The sequence below is a fragment of the Kogia breviceps genome, chromosome 1 (genome assembly GCF_026419965.1).
Source record: "Kogia breviceps isolate mKogBre1 chromosome 1, mKogBre1 haplotype 1, whole genome shotgun sequence".
In the NCBI taxonomy this organism is placed as follows: domain Eukaryota; kingdom Metazoa; phylum Chordata; class Mammalia; order Artiodactyla; family Physeteridae; genus Kogia; species Kogia breviceps.
Genome location: NC_081310.1, coordinates 65,432,455 through 65,457,917, shown reverse-complemented (window position 1 = coordinate 65,457,917; position 25,463 = coordinate 65,432,455). Strand labels below are relative to the sequence as shown.

The window sequence follows — 25,463 nt, the reverse complement described above, 5'->3', positions numbered from 1 at the left end:
TCTTGCTTCAGTGATAATTTGGAATTGCTGGGCCTCCAGTCAAAGTGGAGTTATGATATAATAATTCTTTTAAAAGATAGTTTTATTGATATATAATTCACATACTGTATGATATAATCATTCTTGTTCCTAATATTATGCCATCTTACAGCATCTGTCTCTCCTTCTAAGTCTGAAAATTCCCATTTGTTACATCACTAGTCTTGAGAAGTACAACTAAAGGTCTTTATTCTCCTGTAAAAAATAAAAGTACCTTTATATCTGTGTGATCATATTGTAGTCCTAAACCACCTTCCCTGTTCTCTACCTCATCTCCTCCAGCCAGCTTTATCCCACTATTTCTCTGAGGTGCCAAGAGGCAGGAGGCCGGCCTTCCCCCAGTTTCTAGATAGCACAAGTGAGGCTCACAGCCCCAGGGCTCAGTATATCTCCTGAAGCCACCTCCTAGGCCCCATCACCTCACTTTATGTTCACGCTCTTCTCCCTCCCAATCTCCCTTCTCCGCAACAGAGTTGGTGGAAATAAATGTTTAGCTTCTGCTGCTGCCGTGTATCACAGTGCAAAATAAACACTAGGGTAGATGCCCCATCTACTCTGACAACATAATTCATTTACTGCAAAGGGATATAATAAAGTCTGTTTATTACAGCAATTAACAGAGCAGCATTTGCCGGCATGCTTTTCAGAGGCAACCAGAAAGGCGCTTACTCCAGATGCATAGATTTTGGAAACCATGCATCTTGAGCCAAAATGAAACCAATTAGAGGCTTGGTGAATGGGTCCCAGCCCTCCTAGAAAAATTAGCCATCCAGGAGTCAGTTCACCTCAATGCAGGAGCCCGACACAATATGATTGTACTTTACTGGGTTAAGACCTGGACCTGTCTCCAGGGTCATGGTCTTAAGGACATGCATGAAATGCTCCCTCCGAACCCAACCACCCCAGCTGTTGGGCTCAAATCTCACTGACCATCAAAGCATATAGGTGGGGAAGGTTAGCACCATTGGCTCTCAGGGGTACCTTGCCACTGAGATGGGTGGTGCGTAGGGAGAGGACCAGAGGCTGGGCCAGGGAGAGAGGCTAAGAAATCCTTTCATTAAACCCTGCCTTCAAGAGCATCATCAAAGTTTAAGACCTCAAGCCTCTGGAAAGAAACGGCTGTTGGGGGGGTGGGGCGAGGGAAGGAGAGAAACCCATGACTCTGCTCTCCGGCCTGGAGAATATATGCTAACTGGCTTTGGGCATAAAAACTGGACAAAGGCATGAAGGAAGCCCAATTGCCCCAGTTCTCTGGTGGAGGGGCAAAGGAAAGGGAGGTACCAGTTTAGGTTCCCTAGTGATGTTAAGTATATCTGATTACTAATAAACCAAACTTAGCCCACCAGCCCCATTCAAGGGGCCAGGGGTTGGCTTGTACCAACAGGACATTCTTCAGAACCAGCTCTGGTTTCCCCAAGAAGGGCAGCAGCCCCAGTGTCATAGCTTTGTGGGAAAAACTCATTGCAAGCAGCAGCTCTTCCTTTTTTCTCTGGAGCAGACTCTCAGGAAGACGATGGGGAGTTTTGATCTCCTTAAAAACATAAAACTGAGCACCCAAGCCACTAGAAAACCAAAGGCTCAAAAGTGCAGAGGCAAACCGCTGTCAGACAGTTCCCCTGGTTGAGGGGTGACCCAGTGGGTTCCTGTTTCCTCCATTACTCTTTTTCCCTCTCAGGCCTCTGGGAGAAGGTACTGCTTTGAAGGATGAGGGCAGAAGCCAGCCTGGCCTCTCCGGAACAGAGAAAGTCAGACCTTTGAGCATCATGAACAATGGGATAAAAATAGCAGTGTTGCCATGGCAACGAAGGCTGGGAGAGTCCTGAGGATCTCTGGGTCCTGCCATCTTCCCCTTCAGCCTTCCTCCCGCCTCTCGCCTCTCAGATGGAACACAGGAATAAGCTGAGGGAGAAGGAAAGGCTGCCCAAGCGGAGGGAGACAGACCAGTAACCCACTAGGAAACGCTTAAACTCCAAAGCCTGAGGCTTCTGCCAGAGCCTGGGCTGCCAAGTCTTGGGGCTCCTGGGTTTTAGAATTTCTTCCTCGGTATAACAAGTTCATCCAGGGATGTCCAGGGTACCCCCCACACTTCACCCTCCTGGTGGATGGTCCTGACATCCTGGGCTCCCCTGTGAACAGCCAAGGTCGCTGTTTAGTCTTCATGGTCTGTGGTTCTGATCCCAGATAGGACTGGCCACAACAGCTGAGCACAGTGCGCAGTGACTTGGGAGTATGGCCTGAGGGATAGAGGATTAACTCCCATGTTCCTCCATTGTTCACAACTTGGCCTTAGGGAGCTGTTTGTATTGGGAACAGGGTTACAGCAGGGACAGCTATCTCTTGCTCTTGCTTTTGTGTCCGAGGGATGGAGCATTCACTCTTTGGGAACAGATTCTGGTTCTTGGTTCTCGTGGTGACAGCCCCATCACCTGCTGGACACAGCAGCCACCTTCAGGGTGAACACCACGCTTTCTGGGCCAGCATGCAAGGAGCCCACCAAACACAGCAGCCTGAGATTTTCTTCTCTGGTGCAAGTGCATCTTCATGGTTGTGGAAGACACTTGTGTCTGTCTCCAAAAGTTCAAGCCACACCTGGGCACATCTGATCCAATGTACCCTTGCAATGTATGCCTTCCTGTGAGGTAGGGAGGAAATGGGTCTTGTTGCCACCTTTTATAGAGGCTGGGAGAGAGGAAGCAAGTTGCCACGGTCAGGAGTCAGTCATGGCGGAGCTCTGGGAGACGGGCGGGGGGCTACAGCTCTCTATCCAAAGATGGTCATCAGCCCATCCCACCGCCGCTGGCACATCCCAGACCACTGGGCAAAATGCACAATCAGTCTGTAGACAGCAGATTGCAGCCTGAGGCACTTCCCCTTGCAGAAGGCAAGGTAATAAGGTGGGGTGGGTCAGTCAGCTTGGAGATGGGCTCACCAGCAGCTGTGCAAAGGGTTACATAAACTGGGGCAGGGAGTGGGTCCTTGAGTTCCATCTGCAAGGTGTGTGTGTGTGTGTGTGTGTGTGTGTGTGTGTGTAAGAGAGACCGTGCACAAAAGTGGCACTTGGCATGGCCCCAACAGGGCCTGGAATTGGAGTCCTGGCTACAAGAAGGAGAGACAGAACTTCAGGGCATCCTGGTTCCCTGAGCAGGGAGTGCTGGGTAGGATTCTAGCAGGAGAATCTCTGGGTGCCTTGGCTTTCCTTCTCACTCCTCCCACCCTTTCTTGGATCTACCATATCTCTCCCATCCACCCTCCCCGCACATTTGCTGCATGCACAAATCACACCAGCTGGGGCACAGGAAACCTGCAACCCCTCTGGTTCCATAGCCTTGAGCCCCACTGAGGTTCAACTTCTCAGACCCACAGAGCCCTGGACTCTGGAGGGGACTTAGAGGACATTAGTGCAGTCCCTTCTTTATAGTTGAGGAAACTGAATCCCAGAAATAGGATATAATTAGCCTAAGGTTATGCCATCATCAGTGACGAAGCAGGGCTAGAACCCAGGAGAGCTGGTTCCCAGCTCAATGCTCTTTCCATCCCACTGTGCTACTTCGTGCATATTTCGGTTAGTTAAATTATTGCTGTTTTTTTTTTTTTCCAAAAATAACAATCTCCCTATATATTCCCATTGACCCATATGCTACATGCAAAAAACCCTTCTCTGGGAATGGAGAAGGAAATGACATTCTAATAAAAAAAGACCTGAGACAAGAAGCTCCTTGGGATCCCTCCGGCCAGGGTCCCAGACAACACTCAAGTCATAAGAGCCTCAAGCACCCTTCACATCTCTTTATCCCGTCACACAACAGCCCACATAACTAGAGGGGAAATGAACCGGCGGAGTTCTCCCTTTCATAGATGGGAAAACTAAGCCGTCTCACCTGTCTGCAGGAGGACTCAGTGCCACGCAGCAAGACCGGGAGGCCCGACCCCTCCTCAGAATCGTCTACTCATGCTGCCACCTGCCTCACCCCTGGAGCTCCTGGTCCCCACCTCAAGGCAGGGTCTGGGAGAGAACATTGGAGTGGAGGGAACTAGAAACAGGGAGGACAAAACAGTCCAACCTGACCTCTGGGAAGGGGTGAGTTTCAGGGCAGGAAACAAGGCAGCCAGACGCCACTCCCAGCCCCTAAAAGGAACGGGAGGAAGAAAAGCCTGGGCTACAAGTCAGGTGCTTGGGGCACATGGTCTGTGGATGCGGGGGCTGCGTCTGCCTTTTTGGGTTAAACTTCTCCCCTGGGCTCCCCTTCGAGATGCTGAGAGGGGCCAAGTCCCCATTTCCTTGAGAAGGAAACTGAGGGACGATAGATTGTGGGGTGAGTTGGCTAGAAGCTGCTGCCGCCTCCTACTCAGCTGCAGTGTTGGCCTCAACCTTAGCCCTAGATGAAAAAGGGGCCACAGCTTGGAGGCCAAGGGCAGCTGTCTGCAGGTACAGCTGGGCCTTGACCTTGGGACCTCTTCATGTTCCCATAGCAGGGGCTCAAGATATCCAGTATCCCTCCGGAGCCAATGGAGGTCCCCTGGGGGAAGCAGCTCTCTGAACTGGCTCACTGCCAACCCCCTGCAGCTGAAATCCCTGCCAAGCCTGAGAGCACAGGCGAAAGCTCACATTCGCCACCCCTCCCGTATGTTTCCCACTCTCCTGACCTTTCCTCCAGGTGAGCCCATGTGGTCAGGACAGAACACCCAACACCTCTGTCTCCAGGGATACAATTTCATCCTCCACCACAGAAGTGACTTCGCTGGGGCTGCAGCCTCGCAGGCAACTGCTAGAGACGTACCTGGCCCCCAGGTGGGCTCTCCCGCCTACCAGGGGACCCTTGAAAGAGTTTCTGCCCATCTCTTTGCCTCACCGGAGCCCCTACTGTCCAAGAGGCTGAAGAACCAGGGGGTTTTTCTTCTGTCCCTTGTGACCCCACTGGCCTTTATTGCTCCTTCCTCGAGGGAAGGACTTCTGTTTATAATTCTTTGGATATAAAAGGAAATAACAGATTGCAGAAGGATGGGGCTGGGCAGTAAGGGCAAAGGAGGGGGTTGGAGGATGGGAGGAGAGAAATCTTAAGCTGTGCTCTAGCTTTGCAAAGAGGACCTGGATACCACCAAATCCGCCAAAAGCCCAGGAAATGCCCCTGAGTGTGGGGCTTGAGGGAGACAGGCAAAGGCTGCCAGGATAGAATGTGCCCTTGCTTCTGGATGAAACAGTGGAGGAGGTGTCCTGTCCTCCCTAACTACCCAGAGAGGTCCACATTCCAAGGAGAAGGGTACACAGCCCCTCCTGTCCTGGGGCCCTGACCTCCTCTACCCAGGTCACTTGTTATGTTTCAGAAAGGTTATTCTGTCCCTGGATGCCAGAGGGGATGTGACTTTGTTCCTGGGCTGAATTGTTCCTGTGATGAAGTAGAGGGCAGACTTGCTAAAGCTACAGAATCTGACTAAAGTGTCTCTGCCACTGGCGTTGCTGCGTGACCTGAGAGGTCCAGGCACAGTGACAGAAGGCCGAGTTTCATCAAAATGGGAGGCAAGGAAGGAAGCGAAGGAAGGAAATGGTTTTTAGTTTGCTTCCTACCTCCTGGAAATAGGCTGGGAGTGGGGACAGATTCTGACCCTGAAGGTTGCTGGAGGTAAGGAGATTAGGGGACAAGTCAAGGAAAGTCTTAGAGGGCCCCCTCCTCCCAGAGTGTCCCCTAAAGGCACCACATGCCAGCATTTCCCCCTCTATGGCTTCTGAGAAGAGAAGGAAGGGGCAGGTGAGTGAGGCAAGGAGATGGGAGAACAAAGGGAGGGCTCGGTGTAGTCCAGGAAAGGGATCCCCCGGTCTGGCCCCGGAAGGCAGTTCCTGAAGAGGGGAGTCAGGGCCTGGGAAAGAGGCCGCCCACATCTGAGCTGCTGCCCAGGAGACATAGTGCAGATGAGTGGGCAGAGAGGCCAGGCTGGAGGGAAGGCTGCTTTCTGGAGTGTGGGAGAGAACAGTGCAGAGGAGACACAGAGCCTGCTGTGAGCTGGGGCAAGGCGAGGACAGGCGTCTGCCCGGCCTCTCACTGTCCCTGCACAGCCGCACTACTCACAGCCAGGTGGCCTCTCTCTCAGGCCTGGCCCAAAGGGACGCTGGGAGGGGACAGACGGTAGAGGGCTCATCCCCCGGCCACATTCCTGTGGACTCGGCTCTGGGCTCTGTGGAGGCTCCTGCCTCAGATCCTGGCATCCCAGGAGAGACTCCGTCCGTCCTGGGCTTAGAGCGGGTAAGTCTCACGCGTCTACCTGCCTGAGGCCTCTCTTACAGTCAAGGCTGCTGGGAGTTTCTCTGGCAGAGCAGCCAGTTTCCCATTTAGCAACAGCTCCCCTGGCCCAAGGCAGCATGTCCCTCATGGGAATGGTTACCCTGAGCAGAGTCCCAGAGCCCTCGGGACCTCAGGACAGGAAGAAGCTCCGTTCCTGGGGCCTCCCTGGGGCTTCTCAGTCTCTGGAAGGCACATGGCAGGTCCTGGGCTTCCCCTGGTGTGACTGGGGCCTCTCTCCAGGGAGGTCTCAGGATTGGAAACCAGGGGCAGGAGGAGGCCAGGGCACACAGGAGGCTGATGCTCGCAGGTTAGATGGGGTCAGGTGGTCGGGTCGCCTGAGAAGAGCCCTGGCCAGATGGAAACTTCCTGCTCCAAGCCTCAGACAGAAGCAGGCGCCTCGGGCCTAGGACCTGCTGGGGGCTGAAGAAGGGGCCCTGGTTCCGCTCACACCGCCGTTTCCCGCTCTCTGTGAACTTCCTCCTTCTTCCTCTTCATCTTGCAGAAACCGTGGAGGCCACAGAAGCAAGCAAAAGTGAACTGGGGCATGCCCTGGGCCAGGCTGGGGGCTGCTCACCAGAGAAGATCTGCAGGGAAAGGCAGAGGAGGAAGAGAGGACAGGAGAAAGGCAGGAGAGAGAAGCAAGCCGGGGTTAACATCCTGGAGCCCTCCTGAGGCTGCCCAGGCCGCGCTAGACCTCTCACACCGGGCGCACCACCAAACAAAGGCCTCTTTGAAACCTCAGTGTTTCCCAGTCTCGGTGGAGTTGATGTCATTCCTCAAATTGGAGCCTGGCTGAGTCCAGGGTAGGGAAGAGAAGGCCCTGGCTGCAGCCACCTTTGTCCCCCTCCGCCCCTCTGCCTCCCCTCGTCACCATACACCTATGCTTGGGAGCAGGAAGCAAGTCAGCTCAAAAATAAGCTCTGTCTGGTGCCACCTTGCACAGGATAGAGGTGGGGGGCTCCCACTGGATCCTTTAGATCACACAGTCCGATAATACAAGTGTGGGACTTTGGGGACCTTGAAGGAAGTCCCTCATCCAGCACAGCCTCTACCCTGACACCTGGCACTGAGTCTCAGATTCCTCCCTTCCCTAACAGCCCCAATTTGTCTGAAATCCTTAGGGAAATCTATAGGGAACATAAGGCACTTCCTTTGACCACTCCGGGCAATACAAATCCCCATCCTCCTCAGTAGAGAACAGACAGCACAGAGTTCTTTTAGCCAACAGGCTATTTTATTGAGCACCTATGCTGGGCAAAGGGGTTGGGAGGTAAGAATATAAGGGTAAGGGTATATGCTTTCTTCCCTGGCACAGAAGTCAGTCTGAGGTAGGGGCTGCGGCTGGATTTACCCCAGCTGGGCATGTTGTCCCCCACCTCTGGCTGACACGACCCTCATCACAGGGAGCAGGGGCCCCTCTGGTATCTGCGGCATGGGAGGGGGCTTCAGAAGACCAGCTCTCGGTCTGGGAAAGTATCCCTTTCTCCAAACACTCACTGAGGTCTCCTTGGCCTCAGCCATCCGCAGATGCCTCCAGCTTACTTCTCTGCACTTCCTCTGCCCTTGGGCCTGCGCTGGAGGGAGCAGAAATACATTTAAGTCAGCTCCAGCAGGGCAGCCGGGACAAAAGAATGCACGCTGCATTGAGGTCACGCCTGCATCCTGGGCCTGGTTTGATCACTTGTCTCTCTGGGAAGAACACACCAGGGACAGCCCAGATGCTGAGAGGAAGGGGTTTGGAATAAGGAAGCATGAGCCATGTCCCTGGCCCAGCCCCTCCTACAACAGAGATTGAATAGAATGTCCAATGCCCCAGATGCTAGGCACACCTGCAAAGTGCTTCCATTGTCTTTGAGGAACTTGGCAGGTCCCGGCTGGTGGCTTTCTGGATAGTTCCACAGGCCTGGCCAACCTGGCTCCTTTGGACAAACTTCCTTCATGTTTCTCCAGGCAGAGCAGAGGGCCCAGCTGGTAGGCCCTCAGCAAGCACAGTGCCCACAGTGGAGAGGGTCCTGTCAGGATTCTCCCCTCCCTCCCCCTCTCAGTTTCCTGGTAATCCAGCTAATGACTGTAATTAATAGGTGCAATGCATTTCCAATGGCCAGCTGAGCGGGCAGGAAGCCCAGCTTGAGTCAGCATGGGTAGGTAGACTGGTTATTTAAATACCCGCTTTCTAGCACCATCCACACACCCACTCTCCTGGAGTATATATAGAGAGCAGAGAGCAATCTCCAGGATATATATAGACAGAGCCAAGACACAACTACTATATTTCTAGATCTATCCACTGCAGCTATCTCTGGATCCCTCCCGTGACAAACCTAGAGAAAGACTGGGATCTTAATGGGGGCTTAGGTGGCCTGGGTTCTATTCTTGGCTCTGACGCCGGCATGCTGTGTCACCCTAGGCAAGTGACTGTGCCTCTCTGGGCCTTCATTTCCTCATTTCAGTGTTTCAGGAGATTAATCAAGGTTTAACACTTAGACCCCAAAGCTAAGGGGCTGAAAGGGCACTAGGAATCCTAGCCTGATGAGGAAGAAGAGAGGGAGGGCCGTGGGTTTCCTTGTGATCAGTAATTGTTAATGCATACACTTTCTTCGCTGCAGGAGGTGGGGTATATCAAGGGTACTATCGACAAAGCATTCCCACAACTACAGGAAAAGTATTTGGGGGGGATCAGTAGGCGCAACACGTTTGATCTGAGGTAGGAATTCACAACTAAAACAAGTCCAGCAGGTAGCTGTGACCATCACTCCCCCATCACCACCCTCACAGTCTCTGGTCCCAGGGTTCAGAGATCCTCTTCCGTCCCCACCCTACTTCCCATCCAATGCCTGCTTTCTTAAAAACAGCAAAATGTACACAAAAACACGCCCTACATTCCCCTCCCCCTTGCCAGGCCAGTGACTGTGCCTCCCAGGGATCCTTTGGGGAAGATGAGAACGTGCAAGGTGGGGGCTGGGAGAAGGAACCAGGACCTACACATCAGAGGAAAGGTCAAGTGAAGCCGCTCAAAGCTGGGCTAGGGGCTGCAACCTGGCTCCCGCGGTGTATCTGAGAGGTGTATCTGAAAGCCAACTGCCTCACTGGCAGTGCTGGGTCCTTGTTTCTAAGGGCAGAGAGTATACCCAGGGGAGCTCAGGTCTTTGATCTGAATCTCTACCAGGGAGTGGCGGGAGGGACAAGAGTCTTCACTGCAAGGTGCTGACTCCAAGCCCTGGTGGCACAAAGGTCCCTGGGTCGGCCTCTGCACTGGACAGACCTGGGGCAGAGAGCCCCATCCCACTTTCAGGCCTGCTGTGAGCCCCTTCTTTCTCCCTCGGAATTCCTCTGCCCTACCAGCAGGAACCTGGGGACCCCCTTTGCCTGGGCTGTGGTCTCTGCTTCTCTCTCTGCTCTGTGCCCCCTGCCTTATTCTCTTCACACTAGCTGGGGGGCTCCCTGGAGAAGTCAGATCCTGAAGAACCTCCTCTAACTGTTTCTACTTGAGGGGAAAGGGGTCTGAATGTTTGAAATGAACAGTCTGGGAGTCTCAGTGAAGTCTGGGGCACTCCCCACTCGCCCCCCCCGCCCCGCCCCTGGCTCATCTGTGATCCGTGCTCACTATGGAAACTTCCGCTCCCACTCTGCAGCTTTCCCCTCTAACCTTAATTTCCATGCCCAGGAGGGGCTAAGGATTTGAAAAACAGCCCCCCAAAACCCAGAATAGGGAGGAAAGGGAGGTGAACACTGGACAAACGGCTGCTATCCCATGGTTGGCTGCATCTGACTGCAAGCTGTTGGCCCTGGTTTCTTTTGCTTCCTCCTCTCTGGCCTGGCCCCAGCTCAGGTCCAGATGAGATGGTGTGGGGTATGGGGGCGTTAAATATCCTCTGCCGGTCAGCTTTGTGGGGGCCTAGCAGAAGCACCGCCAAGCCGCAGAGCATCATCCCCAGCCACTAGGAGTTTCTCCAACCTCCCTGCTGCCCCCTCCCCAAGACTCTCACCCCCACTTCTCCTCTCTTAGAGGACCCTGAAGATACCCTCCAGGGTCCTCCGATTCTAGCCCCTTCAGCAAAAATGGGGCAGTGGGTCAGACTGCTTGAATGTTGGAAGAACCAAGAGGAAGAAGGGAGTCAGGGCTGGCTAGAAACTAAGGTAAGGAAGAAGCTGGGGCTCCAGGCTTGCAGACCACAAACTCCTAGGTGTCTCAAATTTTGGCAACGTCCTTCATCAAAGTGGGGGCAGTAGGGGTTGGAAGGATAGGCAGATATTTACAAGTGTTGGGACAAGCCTGGAATTCTCTGACAGACAGAAAAGGGACATATCCTTCCCCTGCCCCCCACCCCAATCCCCTCACCTCCCGAAGCAGAGTAGCTTCCAGCAAGGCCCTCCCACCTTCACTCTGCCCCACCGCCACCTCAGGTAAAGGGCAAAAGAGAAGTGACCCAGAGAGGAGGGGTGCCCTCAGCCTCCAGGACAATGCTGAGCCCCCGCCCCCTCCCCAGCTCCCCTCTGCACCGCGCCTCAGTAATTAAAATATGAATTCACCTTCCCTCCCCGAGCCATTCATCACTGCGAAGGGAAGCAGCTGCGGCTTAGGAGACCGGATTTGGGGGATTAGCTCCGGCGGTGGAGCAGACACACCAGGAGAAAGAATTAAAAAGGGAGTGCATTGGGTTTTCTCTCCCCACCTCCTCCCCTCTCCCTCTCGCTCGGGCCTCCTCGGAGCCTCACACCCCACCCCTTTCCCCAAAGCCTGGCCTCGGTAGGTTTCTGGGAACTGTAGTCTCCAGCACTGTGTTGATAAACAGGAAGGCCAGGGGTGGGTGGTGGTACAAACTACAGATCCCAGGCCTTCTTCCCAGGGTTGGCAGCAGCAAAACTGGGCACAGGCTTCCAGTCTGGGAGAAGCCCAGTTCTCCTTGGAGATTAACTCCTTCTTGGCCTGCTTGAGACTGAGTTCCAGCCTCTGGCTTACTGAGTGCCTGGAATTTGGAGCCAAGGTCCCCTCTGCCTTTGATGTCTTGCCTAAGCCAATCCTCCCCCCTTTTCTTGCTTGCCCACTGATGGAGAAAGAGGGAAACTGCCTCCACCTTTCAAAAGTACAAGGGCAGCCTTGCATTTACCAGTGGTTCTGGGGGACTTGGGGGCCTTGGGAGCTCAAGGGGTCAAAACACTAAAAGTCTTGAAATGTCTACCCTGGCTTCCGGGGTCTTCCAGGCCTGCTTGTCTGAGGCTGGCCTATCACAAGGGTCATCACAAGCATGACTGGGGTCATCAGCTTGACATGGTGATGTGGTGGTCCAGACCACCAGTGCTATAAGGGCCCCAGAAGTCAAACGTTAAACGTTAATGCCATCCCCTTCTAAAGATGGGAGAGAGATTTTTTTCAATAGTCTTTGCGGAGTTTTAGCAGTCCAACTCCATTTCCATGGGACGAATACAACCAGAGAGATTCACTCGAATCACAGCAAGTGTTAAACACGGGCCCACTCTCCCAAGGGAGGCCTTATGCTGGGTATCTCTGAAGACCGTGAAAAAGACTTAGATGGCTCAGAATATTTTAGGTTTCAGCTGTCTGCAGGCAGGTGACAAGATATATGCAGCCCTCTGATCTGTGAATCCTCCGGGAGGGGGCATGAGGCCAGCTTGCCTATTCAATTCAGTTCAACAATTATGTGAACTATATAACTGCATATCTCCTCTAGGCCTGCCCCAGTGGCAGTGGTCGAGTCAAAGAAGAGAAAGGAGCTGCAACTTTTTAACCCCAGAAGCACCCCAGGCCCAGGCACAGCAAGGTAGGACTGTCTCAGGTGAGTTGTGGGCTTGGTCTTGTGCCCCTGCTTGTGGCAGCTGACTGCTTTTACCCCACCCAACTGTTCTCCCAGTTCACAGTTTATTCAACAAACATTTACCCAGCAACCCCTACTGAGAGCCTTGCCTTGCTGGAGCTTCACAGAGGCATAATAATCCTTGCAGGGGTCAAGTACTGTCCCTTTCTTCCCAGGCCCAGCCCAGGGCCAGGGCCTTCCTGGCAAATTGTGCAACAGGATTCCTGGGAGGGACTCAGCTGTAGGCAGGAAGGGGGCACGGCTTCAACCTGACTTTTCAATTAGGACATGGGGAGCTAGGGGGAGCAAATCAGGTGCCTGGATGTCCTCGTAGGAATAGGATAGGCTCATTCTGAGCAGGGGTGAGCAGCAGGACAAGGAGAGAGGTGGGGGAAGGTACCAGCCACCTCTGATCTCTGGCCAAGAGAACCCGGAGGGAAAGTGGGAAACCCTGGCAAATTCTCACCCCTGTTCTTGCACCATCTAAGCTGGGGCAAGAGGGGAAGTGGCTTGGATGAGCCCCAGCAAAAACCCAGCTGGCTCAGGCTTTCTCTTTGCTTCTCCTATTGTTTTAATTCCCGCCCCCCCTGCTCCTGCTGGAAAAGGAAAACCTGTGATGGACAAAGGGTGATTAGAGTTGGACCATTGGGCCATTTGTAGACATACATCCAAGAGACTTGGTGAGAAGAGGCCCTGGTGTGAGAGCAGCACTTTCCCATGCATCTGCCTGTTGGCTCTCCCAACACCCAGAATGATGTGTTAAGAACACAGATTTGAATTCCAGCCCTGCCTCTTTCTAACCATATGAACTTGGGCCAGTTTCTTAGCTCCCTTGTGCCTCAGATTTCCCACCAGTAAAATGGGAAAATGATAGTATTTTTTTCATAGGGCTGTTTCCAGGATTAGATGAGTCAGTACAGGTGAGATAGATAGAATCATGCCTGGTAAATGTTGGCAGGGGAAATTAAGGGCTCTGAGACATTCTAAGTAACTTGCCTTCTGATTCTCAGTACCAAATATAGTACCCTCTGATTCTTCAGTGGTCTTAGGCAGACAGGGACCTGGAAGGAAAGGGGAGGCGAGGGTTGTTCCTCTGCTGCCCTAGCCAGACTGCCTTATTTGCATCTGCTAGAGTCTTCCAGGATGGCTGGGATGGAGTTAGGCAGATTTAAATGTGAGAGCAGAAATAGGCTTGGGGAGCTCGGCCAGATGAGTGGCAGGCAGGAAGGAATAGGGAGAGCAGGTACCATTCACAGACCCAGAAGGGGGGACGCAAATGCCTGGACTGGGCGGCAGACCAGAGGCTGGGGACCCTGGGCTCCAACTTGCAGCCCATGGGGAGCAGCTGCCTTCCTAGTTTCACTCTGTTGCCTGAGCTCTCTCATTTCAGCCACTGAGAAGTCCCGAGGTCTCTCTCACACAGAAAAAGGCTGAGGATTCCGAGCTGACCACAGAGACATGAGCAAGGCCGAGAAGCAGAGGCTGTCCAGGAGGCACCGAGCAAAGGCCTGAGTGCTGTGCTGTGTGGTCCAATGCCCCTGACTCCAGTCCCCAAAGCTCTGATGCAAGACACGCCTCGGTAACTTGGCAAGGGGGAAGGAACCAACTCAGAAATCCCAGCATTCCCTGAATGTTTTCCTCCAGCCTAAGGGAATTTCCCTCTGGAATCACTCATCCAGCCTCTTCATCTCAGAGTGAGAGACCAAGTCCAGAGAGGGGAAGTGACTTGGCCAAGGTCACACAGCCTAGCCTCGATCCCGGGTTACCAGATCCCCTGCACGCACAGCCCCCAAGCGGAGTCCCCTTTGTGGCTGCCTCCTAGCCTGGTCCTGGGGGGAGATGCAGGTGCTGCAGGAGTAGGAGCACGCCCCTCACTGTAGCCCATGGCTTTTAGCCCTACATGAGTTTGGAACAGTAATCACATAGGAATGAAAAGCCATAGGCCACAGCAGAGCTGAGGGGGTCCAGCGGCAGGAATCTCAAACTCAAATGGACGCAGGGAGCTGGGGGTACCTGGGGAGCCCTCACTCACCTTCCCACCAACCCCACTCACACACCCACACTGCCTCCCTGGGAGTACCCGGCCCCCCAGGTCACATTCTCTTACCATCCCCCACCACCTGCCCGGGGCCCCTGAAGCATTAAAGCCATCGCAGTAATGAGTTTCCAGTTCTTGCCCTACAAAAGCCCCGCACAATGGGCCTCACTCCGGGGTATGAGGAGGGGTGGCTTCCTGGCCATAAAGGACCTCCTCAAATTTCCTTAATTAGCCTTCAGCCCCCCGCCCAGGGTCCTTAACTACCTCCTCCTCTAGAGAATAAGGCCGGATCTTTTCAAAGCTACTGCTGCCGGTGCCCAAGACCAGCCCCATATTAGGCTCTCTCCTTACAAAGCTTAACCCTTTCAAGTCCAGCCACAGGAAGCAAAGAGGGCCGAGGAAGGCCTGGGCTGAGAGGGGTGAACGAGTTTCCTGAGCACCCCCAAGGCTGGGGGCTGGCCCGCACTTCCTAGACTAGTCCAGGTGGCTACCAACTGCACCCATTCTTGCATGACACACCAAGGGTGGGAGTGGTCGGAAGGATCTCTGTCTTCAGACCTAAGTGGAGGCAGGAAAAGGTCCTGACCTTGAAATCCCCACCAACTGAGGGCAGCCAGCTTTGGAGCCATCCCCGGGCGATGCCGTTGGGGGAGGGGCGCTTGGCGCCCCGCCTCCCTCATCGGCAGGATATGGTGGTTGGTACAGGCACCTCTAGGACTAGGGTGAAGAGCCGAGTCGAGGTGAACCAAGGTCTCAGGACCCTGGAAAAGATGTGCTCTAAGCACAAGTACTGTCTCTTCACTCCCTCTCCCGCGATGCGTCAGTTGTGGGCATGCATCAGCCTCGGAGAAAAGGAGTTCAGGGAAGCCCCAAGGGATTCAGATCCCTGCGCATGGCCTTGACCTCTCTCAGGGACCCCGAACAGAACGGTAAGAGGCCTTAGGACCAGATTAGGCCCCAGCTCTGCCAGGGTGCAGCTGCAATCCCCACCTGAGCCCTCCCCCCACCTCAGAGGCCCTGGATCTCTGCAGGACCCTGGCTGGAGCAACCTCCTTCAACTGGGCCATGCACACTCCCCAGCAACGCCACACAGCACTCCCCAGTCTTACTCAAACTTAGGGCCAAACTACCCACCTGAACTTTGGGTCATCGGCCCCCAACCCCAGAAGCCTTTGGTTTTCCTTCCCTTCCTCTCCGGTGGGTCCCCAAACCCCAGACTCAGGACTTGTAAAAAACCGTGGGCTCCAAGCAGAATGACCACAGTCCCCTCCCAAGGGACACTGGGCTCTGGGCAGGGGTCCAAGGGGCTGCTCACCTGGTGGACCCAGCAAGGGCCCCTCTCCCTCGCGGTCTCCCTCACATTCCCGCAGAGCAGAGCCACTTCCTGACTTCCAGGCAGCCACTCACTCCTCCACTTACCCCCAGAAGCTCCAGGCCCAGCCCTGAGAGGGCAGGCCTCCTCCCTCTTCCCGCCCACCACTGGCCGGGTCTGAGCTGTGCCCAACTCAACTTGACTCACTAGTGAAGACCTGGCCGCCCCTCCCCCAGCCGGTAGCCGGTGGGTGAGGGCAGGCCGGGCAGGCAGGGGAGGTCAGGTATTCCTTCAACCCTGACTTGGGCCTGGGTAACAAAGGTCTCATTGAGCCTGTGGCTGTCTGGTTGGTGAAGCACAAACCTCTTGTATCTACTCGCTTTTGATCTCACTCCCTCTGAACTAGCCATGTATTACTCACGTCCCCCTGCTGGGCTATTGGTGTGGAGGGGCTGTTTTGTCTCCTCCCTCCCTCCCTCCCCATCTCTTTTCTCTCCTTCCTTCCCCTGCTGCTCCCCTCCAGCGTTTTTATGGTTTAATTTTTGGCAGGAGACCTGAGGCGGCTCCCTGGAGGCCCCCTCTTCTGCCTGACTGCCTCTCTCCATCTCTGCAGGCCTAGCCCCTCTCCACGCTCCCCCAGCCCCCGACTCTGTGTCCCTCCACATCCTCTGCTCCCTCACTCGGCCTGCCTTCTATTTCGAAGACCCTCAGACCTGTCTGGTCCTTCCCTGGGATTCCTGGCCTCAGCTGGGATCCAATCCTGGCTTCCAGGCCCTGAGCACAGGAAAGGGTCAGCCTGCCTGCCAGCCCCAGCCCACCTGACAAGCCCAAGGAAGCTCCAGAGCAGGGCAGCCTCTCTCCACGATGTTTCTGGGGCCAGGACTGGAGGGTGAGGGGCAAGAACAGCTATCAAGTCTCAGGTATTAGCCTGTCCAAGACCTCTTTGGAATGTGGAGTAAGGGAAAGAGGTCACTAGGCCTCACCTCCTTTTCTGCTTCCTCCAGTCTTTTTTTTTTTTTTTTTTTTTTTTGAGGTACGCGGGCCTCTCACTGTTGTGGCCTCTCCCGTTGCGGAGCACAGGCTCCGGACACACAGGCTCAGCGGCCATGGCTCACGGGCCCAGCCACTCCGTGGCACGTGGGATCTTCCCGGACCGGGGCACAAACCCGCGTCCCGTGCATCGGCAGGCGGAATCCTAACCACTGCGCCACCAGGGAAGCCCCCTCCAGTCTTGAGAATCTGCTTTCTAGTGAAAGGCCACCACTTGGTAAGAACCCCAAGGATTCACCCTCTCAAGCTAGGACCCCCACCACCACCCCAGTTCCTGTCTCCTCTGTGGCTGCCTCTGAGCCCTTCTGCAGCTCTGCTGAGGGTGAAGACTGGGTGGGGCTCAGGCAGCTCAAGGAGCAGTGCATATAGGCCACCCCACAGGGTCACTGGTATGACCTCTCTCTGGCTTCCCTGGTTCTGCTCCCCAGGACAGGCCACTCCAGGGAAAGAGACAGTCACCTTTGAGGTCTGAGCTCTCCATGGAAAAGCCAACAGAGGCTAAGAATTCCCATGCTAGTGACCCCAGAGGGCCCTGCTAGTTCCCCCATGCCTACCAGCTGTGGCCACCTCTCCACCTCTGGGAGTTTCCACCCCTCCCTGGCCCCCAGGTACTCCCATTCAGCTGAGCTGAGGATTTGGGAAACTTCTGCCCTGACAGAGGCCCCATTCTTCCTGCTGCTGGCTCCCATTGTCCCTCATGACTCCACACATTCTTGGGCCTCTAATGAGAAGCCGAGACAGCCCTTCCAGCTCTGCTGTTGTTGTCAGCACAGCCTGGGCCCAGCCACCAGCCTGTGGCAGGAGTTGGGGGGTGGGGGTGGAAATAACAGGGAGTAAATGGAGGTTGGAGACAGAACAGAGGAGGGGAGGAGACAACTGGGAGAGACAGAACAGAGACGCTGAGAGAAATTGTGAGAGGAAAGGAAGTGATATAGGAGAAAAAGGGAAAGGAACTAATATTTTATTGAGTGAAAACTGTGTCATGCACATGCTAGGCCCCTGTTATTTATAATCACTAGGTTAATGCAAACACTATCGCTATTATTCCCATTTGGTAGATGAGAAAACTGAGGCTTGCAGAGGCTCGGTGGGCATTTTGCTCTTAGAGAAGAGGGCAGGAGAAGGCAGAGAGAGAGAAAGGAGAGAGCTGGCAAAGGAAGAATGCTGACCACGAGGAAAGTGGAGGATTGCAGTGGAAAACAGGCAGGACAGGAGGAAGCAGAGAGGGATGGGGGAGCCGGCTGGCTCGTGAAAGCAGACCTGAGGGATTCCTGGCCTCCTGCCCTCCCCTCAGGGTTGTCTGCCTGACTGGAGAGCAGACACCCTGAGGCCCTGCAGGTGTGCTGTCCCCTCTCCACGAATAAGTTCCTTGATGCCCACACATGCCGCAGAACAGAAGTCCAGCCTGGAAACTGAAGCCTGTTTCACCGGGGAATAGGCTGCAGCAGCTCCCGTTCTGGAAGCCCCCGGTCCCACCATTCCCTTCGAGGGCACACAGTCACCCTGGATCTCAGCCTACATCGGGGCACTGGGGCTGGAGATGGTTCCAAGCTGAAGGTAAGCCAGCTGGGGGATGCACTCTTTTGCAAGGAGAGGAGTAGGGATGGGGCCGGTGAGCCACTCACTCTCCAGAGAGAAAGCCACAGAGGAAGGGGCGAGGGGTGCAGACTGGGCTCAGCCCGAGAAAGGACTGGAAAACTAGAACTGCTCCAGTGCGGGCCAGTGTGCTCCCTGCCACTGAAGGGTGTCAAACACAAGGTGTACAACCACTTCTCAGACCAAGGCCAGGCACACAGCAGGTGCTCAGAAGTAGAACACTAGTGTGGAAGGGGTTTTTGCACCTGGAAGTAAGTTAGAGCAAAACTTACGTCCCGTCAGCCCCAAGACAATGAATCTACATTGGAGCTGACTTCTCCTCTCAGAGCTTTTCATAGACTTTTGTACTTTTGGGGGGCAGCGTGGAGCCCAGCAGCCCTGCCTCTTTGTCCATATTGGCAACAAATCAGGACATTAGGAAGGTACTGAAAAGGAGGCACTCACTCTCACCTGGAAGAGAGTAAACTGGAAGCATATCCACGATTATAAGGATGTTGGCTGAATGATATGGTTATGGATTTGTTGAATGAAGGAATGAATGAATGATGAAGCTTTTGGAAACAAGGGCAAGAGATATCTAGGTTGCCCCATATTTCAGGCTTTGTGTGTGCCTGGAGTGCCCTCATGCCTGTACTCTCTGGGAGGAGGGTCCCTGTACTGGAGCAGGTTGTGGGTAGGAAACACACCCTGGCATCTGACTCCACCCACAGAGGATGGGGGGCGAATTAGTGTTGAAACTTCAGAGGAGCCTTAGGGGGTTTGATTCTGCTGCCTCTGTCCTAAACAGGCCTCCAGATTTGGAGTTGCAATTGGACTGTTGCAGTCCCTGGCACAGAACCGACCCGGGAAAAGACTAGTTCCAGATGGACCTGGAAGTCTCCCATATATCGTCCTCCAGACCTGAGCCAGACCAGTGGTGTGCTTGCCACCAAGAGCAGGATGACCATCCTATTTCTGGACCCCTAGGTAGTAGCCTTCCCCATGGCTCAAATTTCCTGTTTCCCAGCTCCATGTCTACTTCAAAGTATGATCAGCTCAGGTTCCTGCTCAGTCACTGACTTAGGAGCCCCAGCCTCACTCCGGGAGGGGGGCGGGGCACAGGGGGTGCTGCTCCACTGAGCAAGAAAGCAGAGAGGTCAGGCAGGAATTTTCTTTTTCCCAAAGGCTTTCTCTAGTTGTCTCGGGAGCCTCAGTTCTGAGCCTTCTCAGGCAAACAGAGAGAGCTCCTTGCCTGGCTGCAGGGTCCCTGAGCTCTTAAGGAAAGAGAAGGGAGACCTGGTGATAGCCTCAGGCAATGAAGGCAGACAGAGACTAGGGAAGGAGAGAGCCTGGGCGGAAGCTGGGGGCAGGAGGTGGTCCCTACAGGCTTAACACCTCCAGCGCCTGCCTCTGATCTCTACTAAGCTCCAGTGCTGGGCTGTGAGAGGGAGAACACAGGGAAGCACTTGTGTCACCAGAATCCAGCCTCCCCAAGCACAGGACCCCGGCCACAGTTTTGCCTCTCAGAGCAGTCAAGCTGTTAAAGAAAAATACAATAACACGGGTCATTGGCGAACTCTCATTCGTTTCAACCTGAGCAGTTTGTTAATGTCAAAAGGTTCCAGTGCCTTGCCCAGGCCCTATTCCTCCCCTGACCCCTTTTCTCCTATGCCCTCCTCAACTCACATAGGGCAACTGTGGTCCAGTCTAAAGAATTACACAGCTGGGCTCTTCCAAGCCCCAGTGGAGTACCTCTCAAAGGAGGAGGTAAGCAGAGATGAAGGGTGGGGAGAAGGTCTTCGGGCAGCCCCTCATTTAGCAAACATGCACTGAGCACATACAGTGGGACAGGTACCATGCTGGGTACTGGGAGACAGCACTCACTAAGGCACGGCCACCAAGCAGGCAGTCCAGTGGCAAGACAGGCCTAGATATGGATGTATATGATTGCATTCAGAGCAGTCCTACCGCCCTGCCCCTGGTCTTCCCCACCAACCAGAACCTTCACAATGCCTTTTGGGGGTTAAACTGAACTTGACCCTTCCCCTTATTTGATGGTCAGTCCTTCCTCTTCATGCCTTTAGGAGAGTGGCCTCAGCTGGGTATTCTGTGTGTGTGTGTGTGATGTAAATAGGGTTTGCAGGCCACCAAAACCGCTCCCCAAGGGGGTTTCTTAGAGGACAATCAATTCAGAGCTTTCTGATCCTGGGGCTCCCATCTCAGCCTCAGAAGAGCTGAATTTCTCTCCAAAGTCAGCTTAAGGCTTACTTAAGTTGGGCTAGGTTGTTCACTGGCAGATGAAGGTACATTGAAAAACCACCAGGAAAAAGTAAATTCAAACCTGAAGAAGAATTTGTCAATGAGGGTTGAGAGGAGAAGAGCAGGATACTAGTGCTTCCAAAAGAAGACTGTGGAATGTCGGTCAGGAAGGGAGGGCTCTCCCTCCAGCCCCCAGGCGCCCTCTCCTGACCAGTTTGGTAGAGGCAGGGGCTGGTGGCCAGCCAGGTTCCCTAGGGGCACCCTGTCACGGACCCTTTCTCAGGAAAGGGAGCAGCCATCCTCTCCATAGCTGCCTCCCCAACCCCCAGCCAGGCCAGCGTTCCTGCTCCCTGGCTCGCCTCCAGCTCCAGCCCCTCTAAGGATGCCAGGGCCCTAGGTTGACGAAGGAGGTGGGAGAAGGACCTAGGGCTATGAGTTGATGGTTTTGCCCAAGGAAATGGCTTCTCCAGCCTCCCAAGCTGGCTCCTGAGGACTTCTGCCCCAGGGGTACCGGACACCTCTGCTTTTCCCGTCTCAGTGCCAAACAAATGCACAGGTGTCACAAAGTCCTGATCCCCGCCTCGTTTATAGCCCCTTCTCCGTCCCACCCCATACCACGGGGTAAAGGAAAGCGGAGAGGCACCCAAAGCAGGTTTCTCCCAGCCGGGAGAGGGAGACTCGGCTCCCTCCCGAACCAGGGCTCTAGCTTCCATCTCACACTCCCCCCTCCCCTGAATCCCACCAGCAGCAAAGACCTTTAAAGGGAACAAAGACAATGGGGTCGGAGTGGGGGGCTTCCCTTCGGCGGACCTGGGGCGGCAGGTTGACGCAGCCTGAGGCTTGTCAGAGCTGGCTTTCAGGTGAGTGCCTGAACCCGCATCCTGGGGTCCGCCCAAGGCTCAAGGACACCTCATCGCCCAGCCAAACCACCCCCGGCGAAGAGGAGGGTCCTCAGCCGCTCGGCCCTCAACCCGGCCCAGGGGTTTGCAGCACTTTCGGCCTATTTGTTTTCGCTCAGTACTCACAGTTCGGATGCCAAGCCGTCTCCTCTCTCGCACTCACTTCCTTTGTCTCTTTCTCTCTCTCTCTCTCTCCCTCTCCAATCTCTTTCTCTCTCTCTTCACTCCTTGTCTGATTCTCTGCTGTAGCTTCCAGTGGAGAAAAATAATTATTCTTCTCAATGGGTTCGCACGGGGCGCACGCACACACACGCGCGCGCGCACACACACACATACACACACCGCCATGGTACCCAATCAATGCACAAATCTTTGGGGTCCCTTTAACCTCTGCGGATGCTTCGGGAGTTAATTATGAAGCCTATTTCGGCGCTGCATAAATATGCATTAAGGTATGAAATGACAACCGATGCGCTGAACTTCAGGGAATTGGCATTTAGACAGACTTCGTCTCGCCGCCTCCCATTCCCTCCATAGCCCCACGAGCCACCTTCGCAGCCTCGCCCCTTCCCCGGGCTCGCAGTAGCCATCGCGAGCGCCCACCCCGGGGCCAGGGGGCAACGTAGCGGCGTCGGCGCCGCGCTCGGTGCCCGGAGACCCCCTGGTGCGCCCCCTGCGGTCGGGGCAGATCCTTTGCGGGAGGTTCCACTCCCCCAACATCCGCGGGCCCGGCCCAGGCCAGCGCGCCTCCCCGCACAGTGCCTGTCTAACAACAAACTCCGAGCTCAGTCCTTTGAGAAGCTGGCGAGAGCGGGACGGCTACCTGCTCGCTCGCCCGAGTTCCGGGCAGAGCGAGAAAGACCCGGGACGCGATTCAACTCCCCTTCGGGCACAGCAGCCTGGCGCCCTCGGGTCCCGCCATCCCCGGCCGGTCCCGACCCGCACACGCAGGCATGCATTTGCACACGCGCGCGCACACAGGCACGCACACACAGATGCACACACTCGCACACAGACACTCCCGCGCGCGCTCACGCCCGCACACACTCAGGGTTATAACAAAGGAAGAGGGGGCAGCGCTGCCTTACTTTTTTCTTTCTCTTCTCCTCTCTTTGGCAGCCCCCCAGCCTCGGGGTCGGCGTGCCAGACCCCCCACCCCGCCCTCCGCGCCCCCCGACGGCAGCGGGCGGCCGGCATTCCGGAGCAGCGCGTCCGCAACTTCGCGCCCAGGCGCCCGCGCCTCGCAGCCCGGCGGGCGGGAGACAAAAGCTGCGGCGCCGCCAGAGGCCGCGCGGCCAAGGTGTGCTCGCTAATTGTCAGGAAATGTGTGTGTGCGCGCAGGGAGCCGGCAGGGGCGGGGAGGGGCGGCCGGCGGGAGGGGAAGAGAAGAAGAGGAGACTCCCCCCTGCCCAGCCCCCGCCACTCGCCAGCGCCCGGCACCCGAACCGGGATTAGAGAATAAATTATCTGCTCTCTTCTCATTGGGCTGTGGCTGAGGACGCCGTCGGCGGCGCGGGGCTGGGGGCTCGCCCGGCTCTTTGCATTCACCGCACAGCTCCGGCTCGCCTCGCTTCGCGGGCGCCGAGAGCCCCAGGCCTCGGCTCCAGACGCCAGAGGACACCAGCCGGCTGGCCGCGCCGCCCCTCCCCCGCTGCCAAGCTTGGCCCGACCCCTCTCTCATCCCAGTTCTGGCTGGTGTCTTGGGGACGGCGAGACTGGGGAAAAGAATCCCAGAGGGTGGCGATCTCCGAGTACCCTACCCCTTCGCTCCTTTCGCCTCCTCCCCAGAAAGGCGAGGGCAGCTGGGGTCAGTCACCTGAGCCAAGCCCACCTCAATGAGAGAGGACTTTGAGAGCCCTTGGAGAGGATCCCTTCGATGACTAAGTCCCCTCCCTTGGGGCCATCTCCTGCCCTCCACACCGCAACAATAACATGGAGGAGATGGCACTCAGGCTGTTTGCTTTCTCCTCTCTCCAGCCCCATCAGCTCCTGCCTAATCCTGCTTCCCATTTCCTGGGCCTTCTGTTGGCCAACCTGGGAAGACAGCTCATTAACTGACTGCAAAGGAAATGCCCTCTGGTTCAAAGCAGCTCCCTGCCAAGAATTCACTCATTCATTCCTTCAGCAAGCAAGCAATGCTCAGGACCACCCCTGTGCCACAATGTGGGCTAGGCACCAGGAATATAAAGGGAAAAGATTCAGATGAGACAGTCATGTAAAAAAAATAGAACCAGAACTGTGTGAGAGGTGCTATACCAAGACAGAGGCAAGTTTTGAACCCAAAGGTAGAAGTGACTAACTTCAGACATTTATTCAACAAATACTTTAGCATGTCGTAAGTGCTAGGCTCTGTGCTGAGCATTGGGGATACACAGGCTAACTGATGGGCTTGGTGCCCACTTCCCTGGAGCTGACAGGCTGGTGGACAAGATGGAAACTGACTGGTGTGATATGAGTTAATCAGGAGACACTGGGGGTAGGGTGGGGATGGTGAATAGCAGGGGCTCTTAATCTACTCTGGGGAGTCCAGAAAGGCTTCTCTGAGGAAATGAGATCTAAGTGGAGACCTGAAGGATGAAAAAGAGATAGCTAGGTTAAGATGGGCTGGGAGGGGCACCGGAAGAATTCTGGGCAGAAGAAACTTAGAGAAAAGCCCTTGATCTGCTGGTAACGGGCCCTGAAGAAGGCAGGTAAATGTCCACCGTGCAGAGAGGGAGGTGGGTTTGAAGACTCAGACCCTACAGGCTAATGTTCTGGAAAAGGCTCACTTGTGTGTTGTTTCTCATTCTAGGCCAACCCCACACCCTACCCCCATCTTACTTCCAGTCACTGTCTGCTGCAACTGGACTAACTCTATGCCTGCTAAAGACAACCCTGAAATAAAGAACATAGATGGGGCTTCCCTGGTGGTGCAGTGGTTGAGAGTCCGCCTGCCGATGCAGGGGACACGGGTTTGTGCCCCGGTCCGGGAAGATCCCACGCCCAGCCGCAGAGCGGCTGGGCCCGTGAGCCATGACCACTGAGCCTGCGCGTCCAGAGCCTGTGCCCCGCAACGGGAGAAGCCACAGCAGTGAGAGGCCTACATACCTCAAAAAAAAAAAAAAAATGATGATAACTGATTCTGTTTATCATATCCCAGCCGCTTGTATTGAGTTGGCTAAAAAGTTCATTTGGGTTTTTCCACACTATCTTATGAAAAACCCAAATGAAAATTTTGGTCAACCCAATTCCACACTGGCCATAGGAGCCCCCTAAACTCCTTCCCATATGCTGGAATTATATGCTTTCTAAGAACTTCTGCATTTATTATCCCTAGATTCTCACAACAGCCCTTTGAGTTAAGTTTATTGGATGGTTAAGCTTATCCCCATCAGACAGATAGGGAAACTGAGAGTCAGAAAGGGAGAATGGCCTGCTTAAGTGCCATATACAAATTCCGTGGCCAAGCAGCGTTTGTGAAATTTCTACTACACTTCAGGCTATTTGTCGGCCTCCTCAAACTCTTCCATGAGCCTGGTGAGGGTAGGGGCTAAAGTGATCCCCTGCCTCTACAAGAGCCTTCAGCACCTAGGACAGGGCCCTGCACACCCAGGCTCTCGAGCCAACTCTGCTGAGACAGTGGCTGTGGAAGGAAAGCAAAGGGAAGGGAAGGGTGAAACTGCAGACTGGGAACATGTTAGAACAGAAACTGTGTGGGCTTTGGACTCACACATACCTTGAGTGGAATTGCCACTGTTACTAACACACTCTGTGCACGTTACTTAGCCTTTCTGAGCCACAGTGCCCTCATCTTCCAAAGAGGATTCGCAGTACCCACCTGAGAAGGCTGGTGCGAAGATTAAGTGAAATTAGATATATGTGGAATATCTATAGAAAAATACACAAGACATTGGTAACAGTAGTCACTTCTGGGAAGTGGATCTGAGTGAATGGGGCACAGGAATAAGTAGAGAAACTCACATTTCATGGTTTACCCTCCAGTAGTTCTGATATTGCACCCTGTGTGTGTATTACCTGTCCAAAATGATTAATGAAATATCTTAATGAGATAATATGTGAGGCAACATAACAACAACAATAAAATAGGCACTCCATACACATTTGTTGAACTGAATTGAGTTTTACAGTGTGAAACACCAGGATGTGTTATCAAGGAAAACCACAGAGTCACTTTCAAAAAGTGACTCTGGCCTGAAGGTTTGC

The 25,463-nt window shown here is 54.6% G+C and overlaps 1 protein-coding gene and 2 long non-coding RNA genes across 4 annotated transcripts; 2 read left to right on the top strand and 1 right to left on the bottom strand.

Annotated features, from left to right (window-relative positions):
* Nucleotides 1-641: 641 nt before the first annotated feature.
* On the bottom strand, nucleotides 642-21,489 carry BLACAT1 (BLACAT1 overlapping LEMD1 locus). Of its 2 annotated transcripts, none has more exons than XM_067033317.1 (2): nucleotides 21,387-21,489; nucleotides 642-6,898 (listed from the first exon to the last, which is right to left on the bottom strand). In XM_067033317.1, exon 2 carries the CDS (start codon nucleotides 6,858-6,860, stop codon nucleotides 6,759-6,761), a length of 102 nt encoding a protein of 33 aa, XP_066889418.1. In that variant the 5' UTR covers nucleotides 6,861-6,898; nucleotides 21,387-21,489; the 3' UTR covers nucleotides 642-6,758. The 2 variants fall into 2 exon arrangements, with proteins under 2 accessions (XP_066889418.1, XP_066889417.1); XM_067033316.1 differs by lacking the exon at nucleotides 21,387-21,489 and adding an exon at nucleotides 10,845-10,987.
* On the top strand, nucleotides 10,421-13,676 carry LOC136794141 (uncharacterized). The gene is made up of 3 exons (XR_010840509.1): nucleotides 10,421-10,451; nucleotides 12,005-12,109; nucleotides 13,518-13,676. It is a non-coding gene; the product is annotated as an uncharacterized lncRNA (long non-coding RNA).
* LOC136794143 (uncharacterized) lies at nucleotides 17,645-24,118 on the top strand. Its single transcript, XR_010840510.1, has 3 exons — nucleotides 17,645-17,730; nucleotides 17,822-18,084; nucleotides 24,052-24,118. It is a non-coding gene; the product is annotated as an uncharacterized lncRNA (long non-coding RNA).
* The last annotated feature ends 1,345 nt before the right edge of the window (nucleotides 24,119-25,463 follow it).